Below are 17,949 nucleotides of genomic sequence, written 5' to 3'. Positions count from 1 at the left end.
CCTGACAACCCGGCATTCCTCCTGATACCCAGGAATTCCTCCTGACACCCGGGCATTCTTCCTGATACCCAGGAATTCCTCCTGACACCCGGGCATCCTCCTGACACCCGGGCATTCCTCCTGATACCCAGGCATCCTCCTGATACCCAGGCATCCTCCTGATGCCCGGGCATCTCTCTTGACGCCCGGGCATCCTCCTGACACCCCGGCATTCCTCCTGATGCCCGGGCACCCTCCCGACACTCCTTCCTCCTCCCCATCCAGTGTCGCAGTGTCTGCTCCGTGTGTGGCTCCTGCACTGGCGGTGGCGGTGCTACAGTCGGGAGCCGTGGAGAAGGAGGCGCCATTGCCAGTAGGATTGTCAGGGGTGTGTGGAGGGAGGGGGACACCCTGATCCTCGCAGGGAAGCAATCGGAAGAGAGGGAAGGGATCGCTGCCATGTCGTGCTTCCCCGGTCCGTGCACCTGTCATGTCCTGAGAGCTCTCCCGTAGGGGGGTCTGCGCTCTGAGCCCCTCTCTGGCGGGGAGCCCTCCTGAGTGAGAGGGCGGACCTGCTCCGTCTCCCCCGCAGTCACACACCGGAATGGCTCAGTCCCCGAGGAGGCAGCGGCGATCAGCTGGCGCTGTCCGTGGTGCTGGAGCTGCAGGAGCCGCCGCTGACCCCATCACTGCTGGAGGCTGCACGAAACCTGCGCTTCAGATGCCAGTGCTGCCTCCGCAATGCCTGCTGCTGGTGCTGGGACTGGGACTGGGACCTGGGCTGGTCCGTGGATCCAGCGGGACCACCATAGAGCAGCCGGCCAACGGCACCTCGCTGTCTATCATGGGCTTGATGCCCCTGAGCGAGACGGTGGCAAAGGGAAATATCGGCCGAGGCATCCTGCCAGCTGTGCTCCTGGCCATCGACCAGATCCGCAATGAATCCCTGCTGCATCCCTACGTCCTGGACCTGAAGCTTTACGACACCGCGGTAAGGATCACCCACTGGTGCTGGGCTACTGGTGGGCACCGTGCCCGGGCTGGTACAGTGAGGGTCTGGGGAAGGGATGGCTGCAGTGGGGGAGCTGTCATTGTGCAGTGCGTGACTTCAGCAGAACATAGCAACCAGGCTCCAATCCTGAGTGGGAGTCGGAGAAATGATGGAGAGGATGCAGAAAGGCAGACAGTGCTGTGCTGCCAGCCCCATTATGGTGCCTAGGTGTATGTTCACTTTCCCTGCCTGCTGCCACCCCATCATGGTGCCTAGATGCATGCTCACCTTCCCTGCCTGCTGCCACCCCATCATGGTGCCTAGGTGCATGCTCACCTTCCCTGCCTGCTGCCACCCCATCATGGAGCCTAGGTGCATGCTCACCTTCCCTGCCTGCTTCCACCCCATCATGGAGCCTAGGTGCATGCTCACCTTCCCTTCCTGCTGCCAGCCCATCATGGTGCCTAGGTGCATGCTCATCTTCCCTGCCTGCTTCCACCCCATCATGGTGCCTAGGTGCATGCTCACCTTCTCTGCCTGCTGCCAGCCCATTATGTTGCCTAGGAGCATGCTCACATTCCCTGCCTGCTGCCAGCCCCATCATGGTGCCTAGGTGCATGCTCACCTTCCCATCCTGCTGCCACCCTATCATGGTGCCTAGGTGTATGTTCACTTTCCCTGCCTGCTGCCAGCCCCATCATGGTGCCTAGGTGTATGTTCACTTTCCCTGCCTGCTGCCAGCCCCATCATGGTGCCTAGGTGCATGCTCACCTTCCCTGCCTTCTGCCACCCCATCATGGTGCCTAGGTGTATGTTCACTTTCCCTGCCTGCTGCCAGCCCCATCATGGTGCCTAGGTGCATGCTCACCTTCCCTGCCTGCTGCCACCCCATCATGGAGCCTAGGTGCATGCTCACCTTCCCTGCCTGCTGCCACCCCATCATGGTGCCTAGGTGCATGCTCACCTTCCCTGCCTGCTGCCACCCCATCATGGAGCCTAGGTGCATGCTCACCTTCCCTGCCTGCTGCCACCCCATCATGGAGCCTAGGTGCATGCTCACCTTCCCTTCCTGCTGCCACCCCATCATGGTGCCTAGGTGCATGCTCATCTTCCCTGCCTGCTTCCACCCCATCATGGTGCCTAGGTGCATGCTCACCTTCTCTGCCTGCTGCCAGCCCATTATGTTGCCTAGGAGCATGCTCACATTCCCTGCCTGCTGCCAGCCCCATCATGGTGCCTAGGTGCATGCTCACCTTCCCATCCTGCTGCCACCCTATCATGGTGCCTAGGTGCATGCTCACCTTCCCTGCCTGCTGCCAACCCCATCATGGTGCCTAGGTGCACGATCTCCTTCCCTGCCTGCTGCCACCCCATCAAGGATCCTAGGTGCATGCTCACCTTCCCTGTCTGCTGCCACCCCATCATGGTGCCTAGATGCATGCTCACCTTTCCTGCCTGCTACCAGCCCCATCATGGTGCCTAGGTGCATGCTCACCTTCCCTGCCTCCTGCCAGCCCCATCATGGTGCCTAGGTGCATGTTCACTTTCCCTGCCTGCTGCCACAACCATCATGGTTCCTAGATGCATGCTCACCTTCCCTGCCTCCTGCCACCCCATCATGGTGCCTAGGTGCATGATCACCTTCCCTGCCTGCTGCCACCCCATCATGAAGCCTAGGTGCATGCTCACCTTCCCTGCCTGCTGCCAGCCCCATCATGGAGCCTAGGTGCATGCTCACCTTCCCTTCCTGCTGCCAGCCCCATCATGGAGCCTAGGTGCATGCTCACCTTCCCTTCCTGCTGCCAGCCCCATCATGGTGCCTAGGTGCATGTTCACTTTCCCTGCCTGCTGCCACAACCATCATGGTTCCTAGATGCATGCTCACCTTCCCTGCCTCCTGCCACCCCATCATGGTGCCTAGGTGCATGATCACCTTCCCTGCCTGCTGCCACCCCATCATGAAGCCTAGGTGCATGCTCACCTTCCCTTCCTGCTGCCAGCCCCATCATGGAGCCTAGGGGCATACTCATCTTCCCTGCCTGCTGTCACCTCACCATGGTGCCTAAGTGCATGCTCACCTTCCCTGCCTGCTGCCGGATGCTAAGACCTTTGTACCTATGACTCCTGTCCAGGGCACATCTCCAAAGTATCAACCATCATTTGATAATTGCTTCATGTGTTCTCTCCATTCCTTGGTATACATTAACTTCAGCTGAATGAGCAACAGATGCATTACAATGTCATTACACGGGAGCTCAGCATGTATCCTTCTATATGGGCATCCTCTAACCATGGCATGATTATGATATGGATTGACCATAATAAGGGAAAGATTCCTTCTAGGTGAATGCTAATCAGCATGGCTCCAGTCTGATGAGCCATACTAAGACATCTTGGTCATTTTATCTCAATATATGACGCTTGTCTGAAACATTGCATGAAATAGGGATCTCCTCCAAGGTTCTGTGGACCAGAGCATGTGATACCTGTCTCACTGGTATAAGAAAAATATTGTCATGTAGCGTAGGACAATAATATATGTTTGTGATGTCATTTGTAGAAGATCAGAAAGATTAATAGAAGATAGATAGATAGATAGATAGATAGATAGATAGATAGATAGATAGATAGATAAATAATACAGTAGATGATGTGATGGAGATGGCCGTACAGGAGGCTTGGGCTCTGAAATGACCATTGTCTTGTGCTTCTCATTTTACCTGTTGTTCTGTAGTAACACAATTCAATGAGTTTCTTCTTCTTTGAAGGATGGTATTGGCTTCTCCTTCCTTTAATAGATTCTTGTCATGATTCTATTGAATGTTTTCAGATGACCCTGTTGATTAAGCAAGTGCCTGAAGATGGCAGTCATTTCTTGTCAAGGAGCCTGATACCCTTTCCAAGGCACACTCTGCTGGAATACACCTACACCACAGTGACTCCAATGATTATTTTTTGTTTATTTTGTGCTTTTTTTTTTTTAGAATCAGTGGAATGTTCACATTCACATAATTTAATGAATGGTGAATATAGGGGATATGTCCTGCTCAGTTGTTTTATATTCCTTATTCTTCAATATTTATTGCCAGTTCTTAGGAAATGCTACTCATAAAGAAACAGTAGACAAAAGTGTTGCAAAATATTATTTTATTTATATAGAACTAGATGGCAGCCCGATTCTAAAGAATCGGGAGTCTAGAATCCATATATACTTTATTTATTCAAATGTAAGAATAATACAATTAATAAATAATAGTAAGAAAGAACAAAAATAATAGGCAGTATATGGAGAAAACACCAAACAAAAGTTCAAAATTGGTGTGAAAATGTCACTGAACCACTTCACAACTAAATATATATAGTTTTGGTAAATGGTATTATCATTTTTTTGACGAAATTCGGCAGGAGCTTGAAGAGCAACGTCACTGGGCCCGCCTCCACGCAGTAGAAACTTGCTGTGAGGTAAAAATTCAAAAATCACACCAAAATGGCGGGCGGAGTGTGTCACAGTACGGCACGTTTCTGATTGGTCGCTCGCAGCAGGCGGCAACCAATCAGACACTGGACACTGTTGACGTCACTTATCTCCGGACATTAGCTCCGGACATTAGCTCCGGACATTAGCTCCGGACAAAGCCACGGAAGTTGGCACAAATTGCAGGAAGTAGTATTCTAGGCAATTATATATTAGATATTGAAGTAACTCACCAATTGCACGATTCAGAGCTAATTTGCCTCTCAGATAATTAATTGAGAAGAGCACCTTAAGGTTCACTCATATCCAAAATGAATCATTTCACCAGCGATTAATGTGCATATAATGCCTCAAAAAATGTAATGGAAATCTATATTCTGACCTGCTGTGTACTGACCTGGCGGCTTTTTAGTGCCAAGTGAGTAAAGACTGGTGATGTTTTGTGCATAACAAAGCCATGTGCCAAGAACAATCAGAATGCTTCACCTTATTGTAAGTCTCATTAATTTAAGCCAAGATTTTGACACTGAAAGTTAGGTTCAGAGCTCCCTTTTATGTGAAAGAATTGGGGGTCTGTTGAAATTATTTATGGAAGAATCATCATTTTAGTAATAAGTCTATATATATACAATAGATATAAATATATTTATAAAGTCAAAACCTCTCCAAAAACTACCTCTTTGAGAAGACCACAGTAGTCCTTATCCAGGCAAGACTTCCTGTGCCTCAATGTTCCATGCACATGGGCCATCTTTAAGAAATAATATATCTCTAGAAGATGATTTCTTAATTCAAAGGGGAGAATAGATAAGTAGATAGATTAGACAGATAGATATTCAGCAGATAGATAGAAAGATAGATATTGGGTAGATAGATATTAGATATATAGATAGAGAGATAGATAGAGAGAGAGAGAGAGATAGATAGATAGATAGATATGGGATACATAGATGATTGATATAGAGATAGATAAATAAATAAATAAATAGATAATTGATAGATAGATATGGGATAGATAGATAGATAGATATGGGATACATAGATGATTGATATAGAGATAGATAAATAAATAAATAGATAATTGATAGATAGATATGGGATAGATAGATAGATATGGGATAGGTAGATAGATAATAGCTAGATAGATAATAGATAGAGATATAGATAGATAGATAGATAGATAGATATCGGATATATAGATAGAAAGATAGATAGATAGATAGATAGATCAATAGATAGATCGATAGATAGGTTCCTGTTGGGACCAAAACGTCGCTTTCTGGGCTGATTAAATAAGCTCTTTTTCACTACATGGGATAGATAAATAATTAGATATAGATATATAGATAATAGAGATAGATAGATAGATAGATAGATCTATAGATAGATGATATAATAGATGGATTGATAGATATTGGATGTATAGATAATTGATAGATATAAAGATAGATAAATAGATAATTGGTAGATAGATAGATAGATAATAGATAGATAGATAGATATGGGATACATAGATATATACAGAATTGATAGATAGATATGGGATATATAGATAATAGATAGCTAGATAGATAGATAGATAGATAGATAGATAGATAGATAGATAGATATGAGATATATATGGGATAGATAGATAGATAGATAGATAATAGATAGATAGATAGATAGATGACATAATAGATGGATAGATAGACATTGGATAGATAATTAATAGATAATAGAAAGATAGATAGATAGATAGATAGATAGATAGATAGATAGATAGATAGATAGATAGATAGATATGGGATAGATAGATATAGGATAGATAGATAGATGATATAATAGATGGATATATAGATACTGGATAGATAGATAGATAATAGATAGATAGATAATAGATAGATATGGGATAGATACTGTAGATATTATTATTATTATTATTATTATTATTCATTTTCATAGCGCCATTTACTCCATGGCGCTTTACATGTGAATGGGGCAAATAAAGACAAGTACAATAAACATGAGTAAAACAAGGCACACACAAGTACAGGAGGAGAGAGGACCCTGCCCACGAGATAGAAAGATAGATAGATAGATATGGCATAGCTAGATCTATAGATAGATAGATGCTATAATAGATGATAGATATTGGATAGATAGATAATTGATAGATATATAGATAGATAAATAGATAAATAGATAATTGATAGATAGATAGATAGATAGATAGATAGATAAATAGATAATAGATAGATAGATAGATAGATAGATAGATAGATAGATAGATAGATAGAGAAAGGTCCACATCCTGGACTGAAACATCGCACATGGGTCAATAAACCACATTTATTTTTTCTATTGGAGTGCTGCCTTCATTTTTCTGGATAATAGATAGAAAGATAGATAGATAGATAGATAGATAGATAGATAGATAGATATCGGATATATAGGTAGATAGATAGATAGATAGATAGATAGATAGATAGATAGATATGGGATAGATAGATCGATAGATAGATAGATGATATCATAGATGATAGATAGACATTGGATAGATAGATAATTGATAGATATATAGATAGATAAATAAATAGATAAATACATACTGTACATACATCCATAGATAGAGCAAGAAGTTGGAACAGCATACATATAGCAATACTTCGGGTGCAGGGCTTCCCAGGCAAGGCATCCCCTCCATGCAATGGGATATAGATTTGGATAAAAGAGGCAGCACTCCAGTATTTTCCAAAATACAAACGGGACATTTCTAGCCCTTGCGCGTGTCAATGTTTCGGTTACAATAAGCCTTAGTAATGTTGAGGGTGCACATACAAATATTTAAAGAGATGTTGCAATTAGACATGATTAACATATCAAGTGAAAAAATCTATAGTAATACATTGTACAGACATTTCATTTCAGTGATATCCGTTAAACATGATCTTTAAAGTGACAGTGCAGTATATAAAAATTATTACACAAGAATTCATCATATAGCTGTGTTATTCATACTTAATTGTTCCAATTACATCATGTGTTGTATCTTTAGATACGGGGCTCACCCAGTTGCAAACTGCTGTAGGATAATTTCTAAAAATCATTTTCCTCGCCGTTCTCGGCGTCCTGACATGCTTACTGCACTTGTCTGTATGCATCAGTATCTATTAGCCAATCAGAGGGTTTTGCGGTCAGAGTGCCCTCCCGTGTGCGCTCGCAGTATCGTGGCCGCCATCTTGGAAATGGTATATATTTGCCCTTTGCTTATAATCAAGTTAGAAACATTTCTTTGGGCTAAAGCAGAGTGCGGAGCTTGCGGTACTGCTCGGGCGTACTTATTGAGCGCCTCATATAGAGGGTAGAGCATTTAATTAAACAGGGGAACGTCCATATGTGAATTACCTCAGTGACCTAAGCAGATCCCTTGGTAAGGAGATCTCTCAGGGACCAGTAGTGTCCCGGCATGGATGCCAACCCTCATATTAGGTGTGTTTAACCATCCTATTGGAATACGGATGTGTGTTCTCCCTTTTGAGAGTGAAATATGAGAGGCAAAATTCTCACATTAGATCATATCGGCAAATGATAATGAAAAAATAACAAATCTCTTTTACAGAAAAATTTACAGTAATAAATAAATAATCCCACAACACTTACACAGATTAGCTAAGTCAACTTCATCTGTGATTCTTGTGAAGATGTTGATCTGTGAAAAAAAAGAATAAGCTTGAGAAAGGTTCACTTTCTTTGGAGCGAAACGCCGCCATCATGGGCTAAATAAAACAGCTCTTTTTTCCCTAAGGGTATGTGTCCATGTTCAGGATTGCATCAGGATTTGGTCAGGATTTTATGCAGGTAAAGGCCGGCGTCACACACAGCGTATGAAAATACGGTCCGTGTATTACGGCCGTAATACGCTGAAAAGTCCCGAAAATAGTGGTCTGTAGCTCCTCCGTAGGCAGGGTGTTTCAGCGTTTTTTGCGCATGGCATCCTCCGTATGTAATCCGTATGTCATCCGTACTGCGTGTTTTTATCGCAGGCTTGCAAAACCGACATACGGCTATACAAGGGATCCATGTGTTAAAAAAAAAAAACATATACTGTCTATATATATATATATATATATATATATATATATATATATATATGTCAGTAGACACATATATGTATCTATATTAATATTTCATCCAGCGCGATATAGCAGAAAGCCGGTAATTCAATTCCCGGCTTTTGCTTTCTCCTTCCTTATTACCGACTTTAAAGCTGTATAGCACTGGATGAAATATTAATATATATATATATATATATATGTGTCTCACTGACATATATATATATATATATATATATATATATACCTATTCTATGTGTACACATTTATTCTACCTATTCTACTGGAAGCTGACAGTGTGATTTTACTGTACACCGCAATGAATTGCCGGCTTTTCTCGCTAACACCGCTGCGTATTTCTCGCAAGTCACACTGCTGGTCCTTGTGTGATCCGTATTTTTAGGGCTTCCATAGACTTTCATTGACGTTTTATTTGCGCAATACGGTGACAAACGCAGCATGCTGCGATTTTCTACGGCCGTAGAAAGCCGTATAATACTGATCAGTTTAATACGGCAGATAGGAGCAGGGGCATAGAGAATAATTGTGCCGTATGTTTTGCGAGTTTTACGGACGTAGTTTCTGCGCTCTTACATCCGTAAAACTCGCAAGTGTGACGCCGGCCAAAATCCTGACCAAATTTTAAACCAAAAAAAATAGGAGCACAAAAGAACCTATCACATAATCAAATAAAGTTCAAGCAGACAACAAAATAGTATACCAAAAAAGAACCACTTGAAAGAAATATATATATAAATAAAAATAATCCCAAAAGCAATTATATTCAAAATATAAATTATTTTATTAAAGACACCAATACAATTTAACACAAAAACATGATTAAACATATACAACAAGTCTAAAAACAAAGGGAGCAGAGCACCACTCGTAATATGAATAAATTGCCAAAATAGCATACGGTGCTATACAAATCCAACTACCATAAATAGGGAAACACGTATTTCATATTCTCAATTTCATAAATAATAATAAGTAGATAAAGTGCTTATAAGTATGTATCCAAATCCATGTAGTATAATATAACGTGCATAAGTAATAGGGTATATATAGCCCCAAGGTATATTATAAAGTGCACATAAATAAATCACATATAATAATTCCTAATAGGAGAATGACTGAAACAGGATGAAAACATCCCTATACTAACCAGGATTCATTTACTGCTACCCTACACTCCAACGCGCATTTCACACGTTGCTTCGTCAGGGAGTGACTCCCTGATGAAGCAACGTGTGAAACGCGCATTGGAGTGTAGGGTAGCAGTAGCACCACATGGGAAATGAATAATGAATCCTTGATCGTTCTTCTGTCCAGGGACAGGTACCTGTATGGCAGGCAGCTTGAGCCGTGCCAACTGGGGTCCTTTTACTGTGACTCCGGGCTCAAAGGTGCTACTGTGCCACAGGTGAATATGGGCAAAGTCTATGGAATTCAATGCCCTCCGGTTCTGCTGTGTCTTATAGTCCACAAAAGCCTCGGGCTCCCGATTACCGGATACAGTGCTTTGACTCCCTGGAGGCCTTCCTAGTCACCTCCTGAAGTCCTGTATCTCCACTGTGCTCCATCCCTGTCTGTCCTCACACACAGACTGTCTGTGCTAACTGAACTGGCTCCTCCTCCAAACCAGGATCTTTATCCAGGGAAGCTGCCCTAAAACAGGGTTTTGAGCTCCCCCTCCTGGCCTGGATTTGGAAGGTGTTGTGTGTGTGATAACCTGCCAAAGGGAATCTCACTTGTCTCCAGACATAGCACTACCCTCCCCGAGAGGAAGGAAGCACCACTGAGGTACCCGAACTCCTGGGGTGCCACATTCCCCCCCGCCGTTAAATCCTGTACTCCTGGACTGGGGAAAGGAAACATAAACAACAGGTTAACAAAGATATTTTTGTAAATACATTAAAAACACCTCAAAACAGGTTAAACTTTTCATCCCTTACGGGAGGCATGGTTCTTGAATGTTGCAAACAATTTATAAAAGTATACCTGGTTTTATACCAGGGTGTCCATGTTCATAAGTATAACAGTACCGAAGCGAGGGACCCGTCATAAACCCCAACGTAGGATTGGGCGGGCTTCAAGGCATATCCTGACCAGGTGTTCGCCACGCCAGACGGTTTTATCTTCGGTCTGCTGAAGCAAAGAAGGCTCTACCCACGCCGGCAAATGGGCAGAACCTGGGTACACCTTCAGGGTGCCAAACTATTTATAATAAAAGTTTTTGGGTAATCACTGTCCATTACCGCAATATCCATTTTTAACCTGTAACAGTATACATGCAAACATTTTCAACAGGTAACATCGATTATTGACAGTCCCTATAACGGGCTGGGATTTGACCCTTGGTGTTACAAGTAGACCTACGTACTTCCTGGTCTACCATGTCTGTTGTAGTGTACCCACTAGTGCATGTACTATGTGTAAACCTGCATTGTGTAAGTATACTAGGTAATTGTCTGCGAGTTCTCAGGTTCATCATAGGTCTGACAGTTTCACCAATAGCAGAGGGTGGATTTTCTGGTCCCACTGATGGGGTGACATTGGCTGCTTGAACCTGCTGGTGCTGAGACTCTTCTTCTTGTATTTCCAGCTGGGGAAAAGTTAAGACAGGTATCACTATGGCCTGATGTATTTGAGTCCAAGACTGGGGAAAATCTCCAAGAACAGTGTGAATTTTCTTTTCTTCTTCCATGGGTGGAGATCTTCCTGGGTCTGTTTCTCTGTTCCTCAGTTTATCAGGGCATACTTTGAGATGGTCTCTGGATACTGCAGTCGAAGTTTCTCCTCCATCTTTACTGATAAGGCAGACTTTCGTGTTGTCGAAGTTTGAAGGTAGGATAGTATACGGTTCTGCTTCCCACTGGTTGTCAAGTTTGTGCAATCTCCTTTTACGTTTGAGCACTTGTTCACCTGGTGATAAGGGAATTGCAGGGGCACGTTGGTTATAGTCTCTTTCTTGCTTTTGTCTCGCTTGTGATAGACTTCTCTCTACGCATTCTTGTACTTGACGGTATTTTTCTTGTCTCTCAGTATCTCATTCTGTATCCGGTGAGATATTTTCTGGGGTTAGGACTCCCATGTCTTGATCAACTGGTAGTTTACTAGATCTTCCTCTCATCAGGTATGCTGGAGTACAGTTGGTGGAGTTCACTGGAATGTGGTTGTACAAGTCTAGCAAGTCTGGTAACATCTCTGGCCATAAGTTCCTTTCATGTAAAGGCAATGTCTTCAGTAGGTTATTCACTACTTGGTTCATATTTTCACACATTCCGTTGGTTTGCGGGTGATACGGAGTTGTTCTGATCTTTTTGCATCCATACAGGTTGCAGAATTCTTGAAATATCTCTGCTTCAAAGGCTGGTCCTTGATCAGTGAGTACTTTTTCAGGATATCCATTTGGTCTACAGAAGTGCTGTTGGAAGGCTCTGGCTGCTGTCTTTGCTGTCTGGTCCTTGACAAGTACTACTACCAGGAATCTGGAGTAATGGTCCACAATAGTCAAAGCGTAGACATAGCCTGACCGGCTTGGAGTTAGCTTCACATGGTGTAAGGCCACCAGTTCAAATGGCCGTTTGGTGACTATGGGCTGTAGGGGAGCCCTCTGGCTGTCAAGGTCCTTTCTGCGCAAGTTACATGGGCCACACTCTAGGCACTTTTCGATGGCATTTCTCATGCTAATCCAGTAAAATCTTCCACGTAACAGGATCTCCAACTTCTTCCTTCCAAAGTGTCCTGCTCCATTGTGGTATGCTTCCAGAACCATTGTCGCATCTTGTCTTGAGACCTTGTCTTGGGACCACTTGTCTTGGGACCACTATAGTGCGTGGATCGATGTTTCTCTGGCACAGCTTACCATCGTAGATGAATAGTTTGCCTTTCTCCTTCCACAGTTGTTGCATCTCCTTGCGGGTCATTTGGACCAGGGTGTGAATCTGCCTGCGACAGCAGCTCTTTCACCAGATGGACCGCGGGGTCAATGTCCTGAGTTTCGACCCATCCATGGTGGGGCAACGGGATCAGCATGGCTTCTTGCTTGTTTTTGTGCCTGTTTCTCACATAATGTGAGTACTGAGTCGCTCCAGGGTGATGGAAAGCTGGCAGCTCTACTTCTTCAAGTTCCTCTGAATCCTCTCCTACATCTGGTAGGTTGGGCATTCTGGATAAAGCGTCGGCGTTTGCATTTTTGTGCCCTGCACGCTATTTGATAGTGAAGTCATAATTAGACAACCGGACCATCCATCGCTGCCTCAAGGCACCTAGCTTTGCCGTCTCTAGGTGAGTCAGTGGATTGTTATCAGTATAGACTGTAAATCTTGCTGAGGCCAGGTAGTGCTTGAACCTTTCTGTCACTGCCCAGACGATGGTGAGGAACTCCAGCTTAAAGGAATTATAATTTTCAGGGTTCTTTCCTACTGGCGTACTCAATTACCCTGTCTTTGCCTTTCTGTACCTGGGACAGTACTGTTCCCAGTCCCACATTGCTGACATCCATGTACAGCACAAACGGTTGATCGTATTCTGGGTAGGCCAGTACCTCATCTTCCATGAGAACCAACTTCAACCTGGTGAAGGATCCTTCCAGCCTGTCGTTCCAGTCAAACGGGGTATTCTTACCCTTGGTTTTCTTAGATTGGCCCACTAACAGGTCTTGCAGTGGTGTAGCTATCTTGGTGAAGTCTTTAATACATTTTCTACGATAGCCTACCAACCCTAGGAACTGTCGGACTTCATGGAGGTTACTGGGTTTTGGCCAGTTCTTGATCACGGTGATCTTGTCAGGGTCTGGGACCACTCCTTCAGAGCTTACCACATGGCCCAGGTACTGTACTTTGGATTTCAACAGGTGACATTTAGACGGTTTTACCTTCAAGCCAAAGTTGGACAGGGCTTCAAACACCTCGGCCAGGTGCTTCAGATGATCTTCAAACGTCTTGGAGAAGACAATGACTTCGTCCAGGTACAACAAGACAGTTTTGAAGTTCTTGTGCCCGAGACAGCACTCCATCATTCTCTGAAATGTCCCTGGGGTGTTGCACAGTCCAAATGGCATGTAATTGAATTTGGAGAGACCCATCGGTGTTGTGAAGGCCGTCTTCTCCTTGCCCGCCTCTGCTACGGAAACCTGCCAGTACCCACTGGTGAGATCCATGGTAGAAAAGTAATTAGCAGATTTTTAACGCAGCCAATGACTCTTCTATTTTAGGCAATGGATATGCATCCTTTTGTGTAATGTGGTTTATCTGCCTATAATCTACACACATTCTCATGTTGCCGTCTTTCTTCCTGATGACGACTAATGAAGCTGCCCAGGGGCTTCAACTATCTCTGATTACCCCAGCCTCCTTCATCTCTCGCAACATACTTTTGGCACACTGGTAATGAGCTGGAGATACAGGCCAGCATCTCTCCTTAATGTGTGGATGACTTCCCGTGGGGATGTGATGTTGTACCCCTTTTACCTGCCCAAAATCTAGTTAGTGTTTACTGAAGACCCGTTCATACTCTTGGACCACCCGGTAAGTCCATTGTTTCTGGTGTGATGGAGTACAATCAGTGCCCACGTGTGGTTTCTGACACCAATCTTCCATTTGACCTGCAGAGCCATTTTTCTCCGCCTGGTTGGACGGGCCCAAGGGTTCTGTCACCTGTATCACATTGTTATCAACAGTAAACAGTTTGGCAATTGTGGCATATCTGGTTAGGTGAACCTCCTCCCCACAGTTGAGAACACGTACTGGTACCCTCCCCTTGCGGACTTCAACCACCTCTTTGGCTGTCAGGATTGTAGGCCTACTGTCCGAATAGACAGGTTCTACCAGTGCCTGGTAGTCTTTACCTCGGATACCTATTGCTGCCCGACACCATATCAACATTTCACTCCCGGGGGGTATTGCAAAGGGGATTGGATCACTCACTGTGACTCTGCCAATTCCTCGTAGTTCTACCTGCTGTCTTTGTACCAGGGCTCTGATTTCCTTCTGCAGGACTCTCTGCTCACTGGAACCAGCAGTTTCTGCCACCTGTTGTAACAAGACAATAACCTCGGCCAAAGAATTTTCAATAACATTAGTACCAATGGTCATCATAAGGTTACATTCACGTCGATCAATATCAACAATCACCATCCCTTGGGCTTTTAATTCTACCTGCCCCACTTTAATGGTGACATCCTTGTATCCCACCTGCGTCAAAGGCTGACCATTACTGGCTACCATCGCTAATTCACTATCTGGACCACAGGTAATGTCTGTATTGGCCCAATAATGCTTATAAAGGATGTAAGGCATGGTTGTAACCTGTGAACTGGTGTCCAACAAAGCGTTCATCGGGATGCCATCGATCACAATGGGGAGAACTGGTCGTCCTCCGACGTACTTGGCTCACGAGTTGTGTGGGCCTGGTCTGTTGTGAATTCTGTTATCGAACTCCCTCCTGTGGTCATGAATGGTACTTCGGCGAGTTCTGTCCATGGGCTCCCTCTGGTGGCTGTGAGTGGAGTTGCTGGTTCTGAGGTTCCTTCCACAGGTGACCTAGGTTATTCTTAGGCTGGCTTCTCTATTTAACTCCACTCAGATCGTTACTCCATGCCAGCTGTCAATGTTCCTGTACTGGTTCAGTTCGCTCTTGGATCTTTCTGGTGACCTGTCTCTTCCTGCAAGAAGCTAAGTCCCCGATTGTTATTTTCTGTTCATTGTTCTCTTGTCCAGCTTGCTTTCATGATTTTGCTTTGCTAGCTGGAAGCTCTGGGATGCAGAGTGGCACCTACGCACCGTGAGTCGGTGCGGGGGTCTTTTTGCACACTCTGCGTGGTCTTTTGTAGTTTTTGTGCTGACCGCAAAGATACCTTTCCTATCCTCTGTCTGTTTAGTTAGTCTGGCCTCCCTTTGCTAAAACCTGTTTCATTTCTGTGTTTGTGACTTTCATCTTAACTCACAGTTAATATTTGTGGGGGGCTGCCTTTTCCTTTGGGGAAATTTCTCTGAGGCAAGGTAGGCTTTATTTTCCATCTCAAGGGCTAGCTAGTTCTTAGGCTGTGTCGAGGCGTCTAGGCCATGTCAGGTACGCTCCACGGCTATTTCTAGTTGTGTGATAGGATTAGGGATTGCGGTCAGCAGAGTTCCCACTTCCCAGAGCTTGTCCTGTATCGGTTTAACCATCAGGTCATTTCGGGTGCTCCTAACCACCAGGTCCATAACACTGGTCATCCTACTCCTGGGGGTTGGCCCTCTGCCCCAGGGGTCGCACGTTTAAATGACAGTACCTTGCAATGTGTCCTGCCTGGTTGCAGTGGCGACAGATGGGTCGTCCATCCTGGTGATAGCGGTCGTCGTCTCTCCCTCTGGTCGGCGGGATCCTCTTCTACCATGTAGTCCTGTAGAAGTATCCTCAACTAGGACCTGTGCATCAGCTTCAATGGGAACCTGAGGATATGATGCCACCTCCTGGTGGTACGTGAGGGCTGGGCACTTAAGAGGCACTGTACGGCTGGGTGGATGTTCGTGCAACACGCGAATGGCTCTGTTCTTAAATTGCACAAAGTCCAGGTCAGGGTTTTGCAAGGCCAGGATGCGTAGCTGAGCCCTGTGGGTGCTAGACAGGAGTCCTTCAATGAACTGCTCTTTTAAGAGTTTATCTCCATCCTGTACACTGTTAGGTTCCACTTGATTAACAGCCTGGAGCACCTCCTGCAATTAAGGGCATAGTCTCATATGCTGTCCTGTGCATTTTGCTTACACCCGAAGAACTTCCTTTTTATTTCTGCAGCGGTGCTGGTGTCAAAGGTAATATTGAGCGTAGCAAAGATCTGCTGCACAGTCCTTTTGTCCACATCTGGCCAGAATTTTACCTCTCTCAGGGTCGCACCAATCAGTTGGCCAGTTAAGATATTAATTTTCTGATGCTCTGTCAAAGGATAAACTTCAAACAGGCTACAGAGCCTTTCTTTAAAGTCATTTAACGTATGTGACTCTCCGCAATACTGTGGGAGCCATGCTGCTCCAGGTATATATGGCATTAAGAGGGGCATGATGGGCGCCGTAGCTGTAGCGGTGTCCGGCCATGCTCTGCGGGGCCTGGTAGCGGTACGGGGCCTGCGGCTGCATCCACCGCGGGGCCTGGGGGCATCACTGGATCTGCAGGTGCGTCTGCTGCAGGGCCTGGGGGTGCTTTGGGGCGTGCGGCTGCATCTGCCGCCAATCCTCCCCCTGAGTCGGACATGGCTCTTCCCCCCTCGCTAACCTGGTACAAGCTAACCTGGTACAAGCTGGGCCTCCTCTCTGCAGCGGTTCCTCCGGTGCGCCGCTCGGCACCTTGCAGCGTCCTGACTTCTGGCTCCGCTGAAGAGAATGCCAAGAGGGTGCAAAGCAGTCATCAAAGCAAAAGATGGCTACTTTGAAGAACCTAGAATATAAGACATATTTTCAGTTGTTTCACACTTTTTTGTTAAGTATATAATTCCACATGTGTTAATTCATAGTCTTGATGCCTTTAGTGTGAATGTACAATTTTCATAGTCATGAAAATACAGAAAATACAGAAATATCTTTAAATGAGAAGGTGTGTCCAAACTTTTGGTCTGTACTGTACTTACCCTCTGACGGCCCACGGCTCTCAGCGGTGCAAGCGGCAGCCTCCGTTCCTAAGGATGCATTGAGCGAAGGACCTTCGATGGTGTCACGGTCACGCGACCGGTCACGTGACTGCGACCTCATTGAAGGTCCTTTGCTCAATGCATCCTTAGGAACGGAGGCCACTGCTTGCACCACTGAGAGCCGCGGGCCGTCAGAGAGTAAGTATATCCCATATTTTTTATTTTTATTCTTTTTTTTACATGAATATGGATCCCAGGGCCTGATGAGTCTCCTCTCCTCCAGACCCTGGGAACCATCCGCAACGCACACGCCGTATAAGATGACTGGGCGTATAAGATGACCTGCGTCTTATACGGCGAGTATATCCCAAACTCCATATTTTATATGGAAAAGTTGGGGGTCGTCTTATACGCCCAGTCGTCTTATTCACCAGAAAATACGTTAGATATGGGATAGATAGATAGATAGATAGATAGATAGATAGATAGATAGAGATCGGATAGATAGATAGATAGATAGATAGATAGATAGATAGATAGATAGATAGATAGATAGATAGATAGATATGGGATGGATAGATAGAAGGAATGAGATAGATATAGATAGCTAGCTAGATAGATAGATAATAGATAGAGAGATGATAGATAGATAGATAGATAGATAGATAGATAGATAGATAGATAGATGATATATAGATAGATAGATAGCTATTGGATAGATAGATAGATAGATAGATAGATAGATAGATAGATAGATAGATAGATAGATACACAGATAGATATGAGATATATCGATAGATAG

The 17,949-nt window shown here is 44.8% G+C and overlaps 1 protein-coding gene across 1 annotated transcript in view; it reads left to right on the top strand.

Annotated features, from left to right (window-relative positions):
- Positions 1-297: 297 nt before the first annotated feature.
- The window catches only part of GABBR2 (gamma-aminobutyric acid type B receptor subunit 2), a 1,074,198-nt gene continuing 1,056,546 nt past the window's right edge, over positions 298-17,949 (top strand). Inside the window, exon 1 of the mRNA XM_069730579.1 lies at positions 298-970. Coding sequence (XP_069586680.1) covers positions 584-970 — 387 coding nt within the window. The 5' untranslated portion in view covers positions 298-583. The remainder of the gene's footprint in view (positions 971-17,949) is intronic.

Source organism: Ranitomeya imitator, chromosome 6, assembly GCF_032444005.1.
Source record: "Ranitomeya imitator isolate aRanImi1 chromosome 6, aRanImi1.pri, whole genome shotgun sequence".
Classification (NCBI taxonomy): Eukaryota; Metazoa; Chordata; class Amphibia; order Anura; family Dendrobatidae; genus Ranitomeya; species Ranitomeya imitator.
The sequence above is the reverse complement of the archived record's forward strand: the minus strand, read 5'-3'. Positions and strand labels throughout refer to the sequence as shown.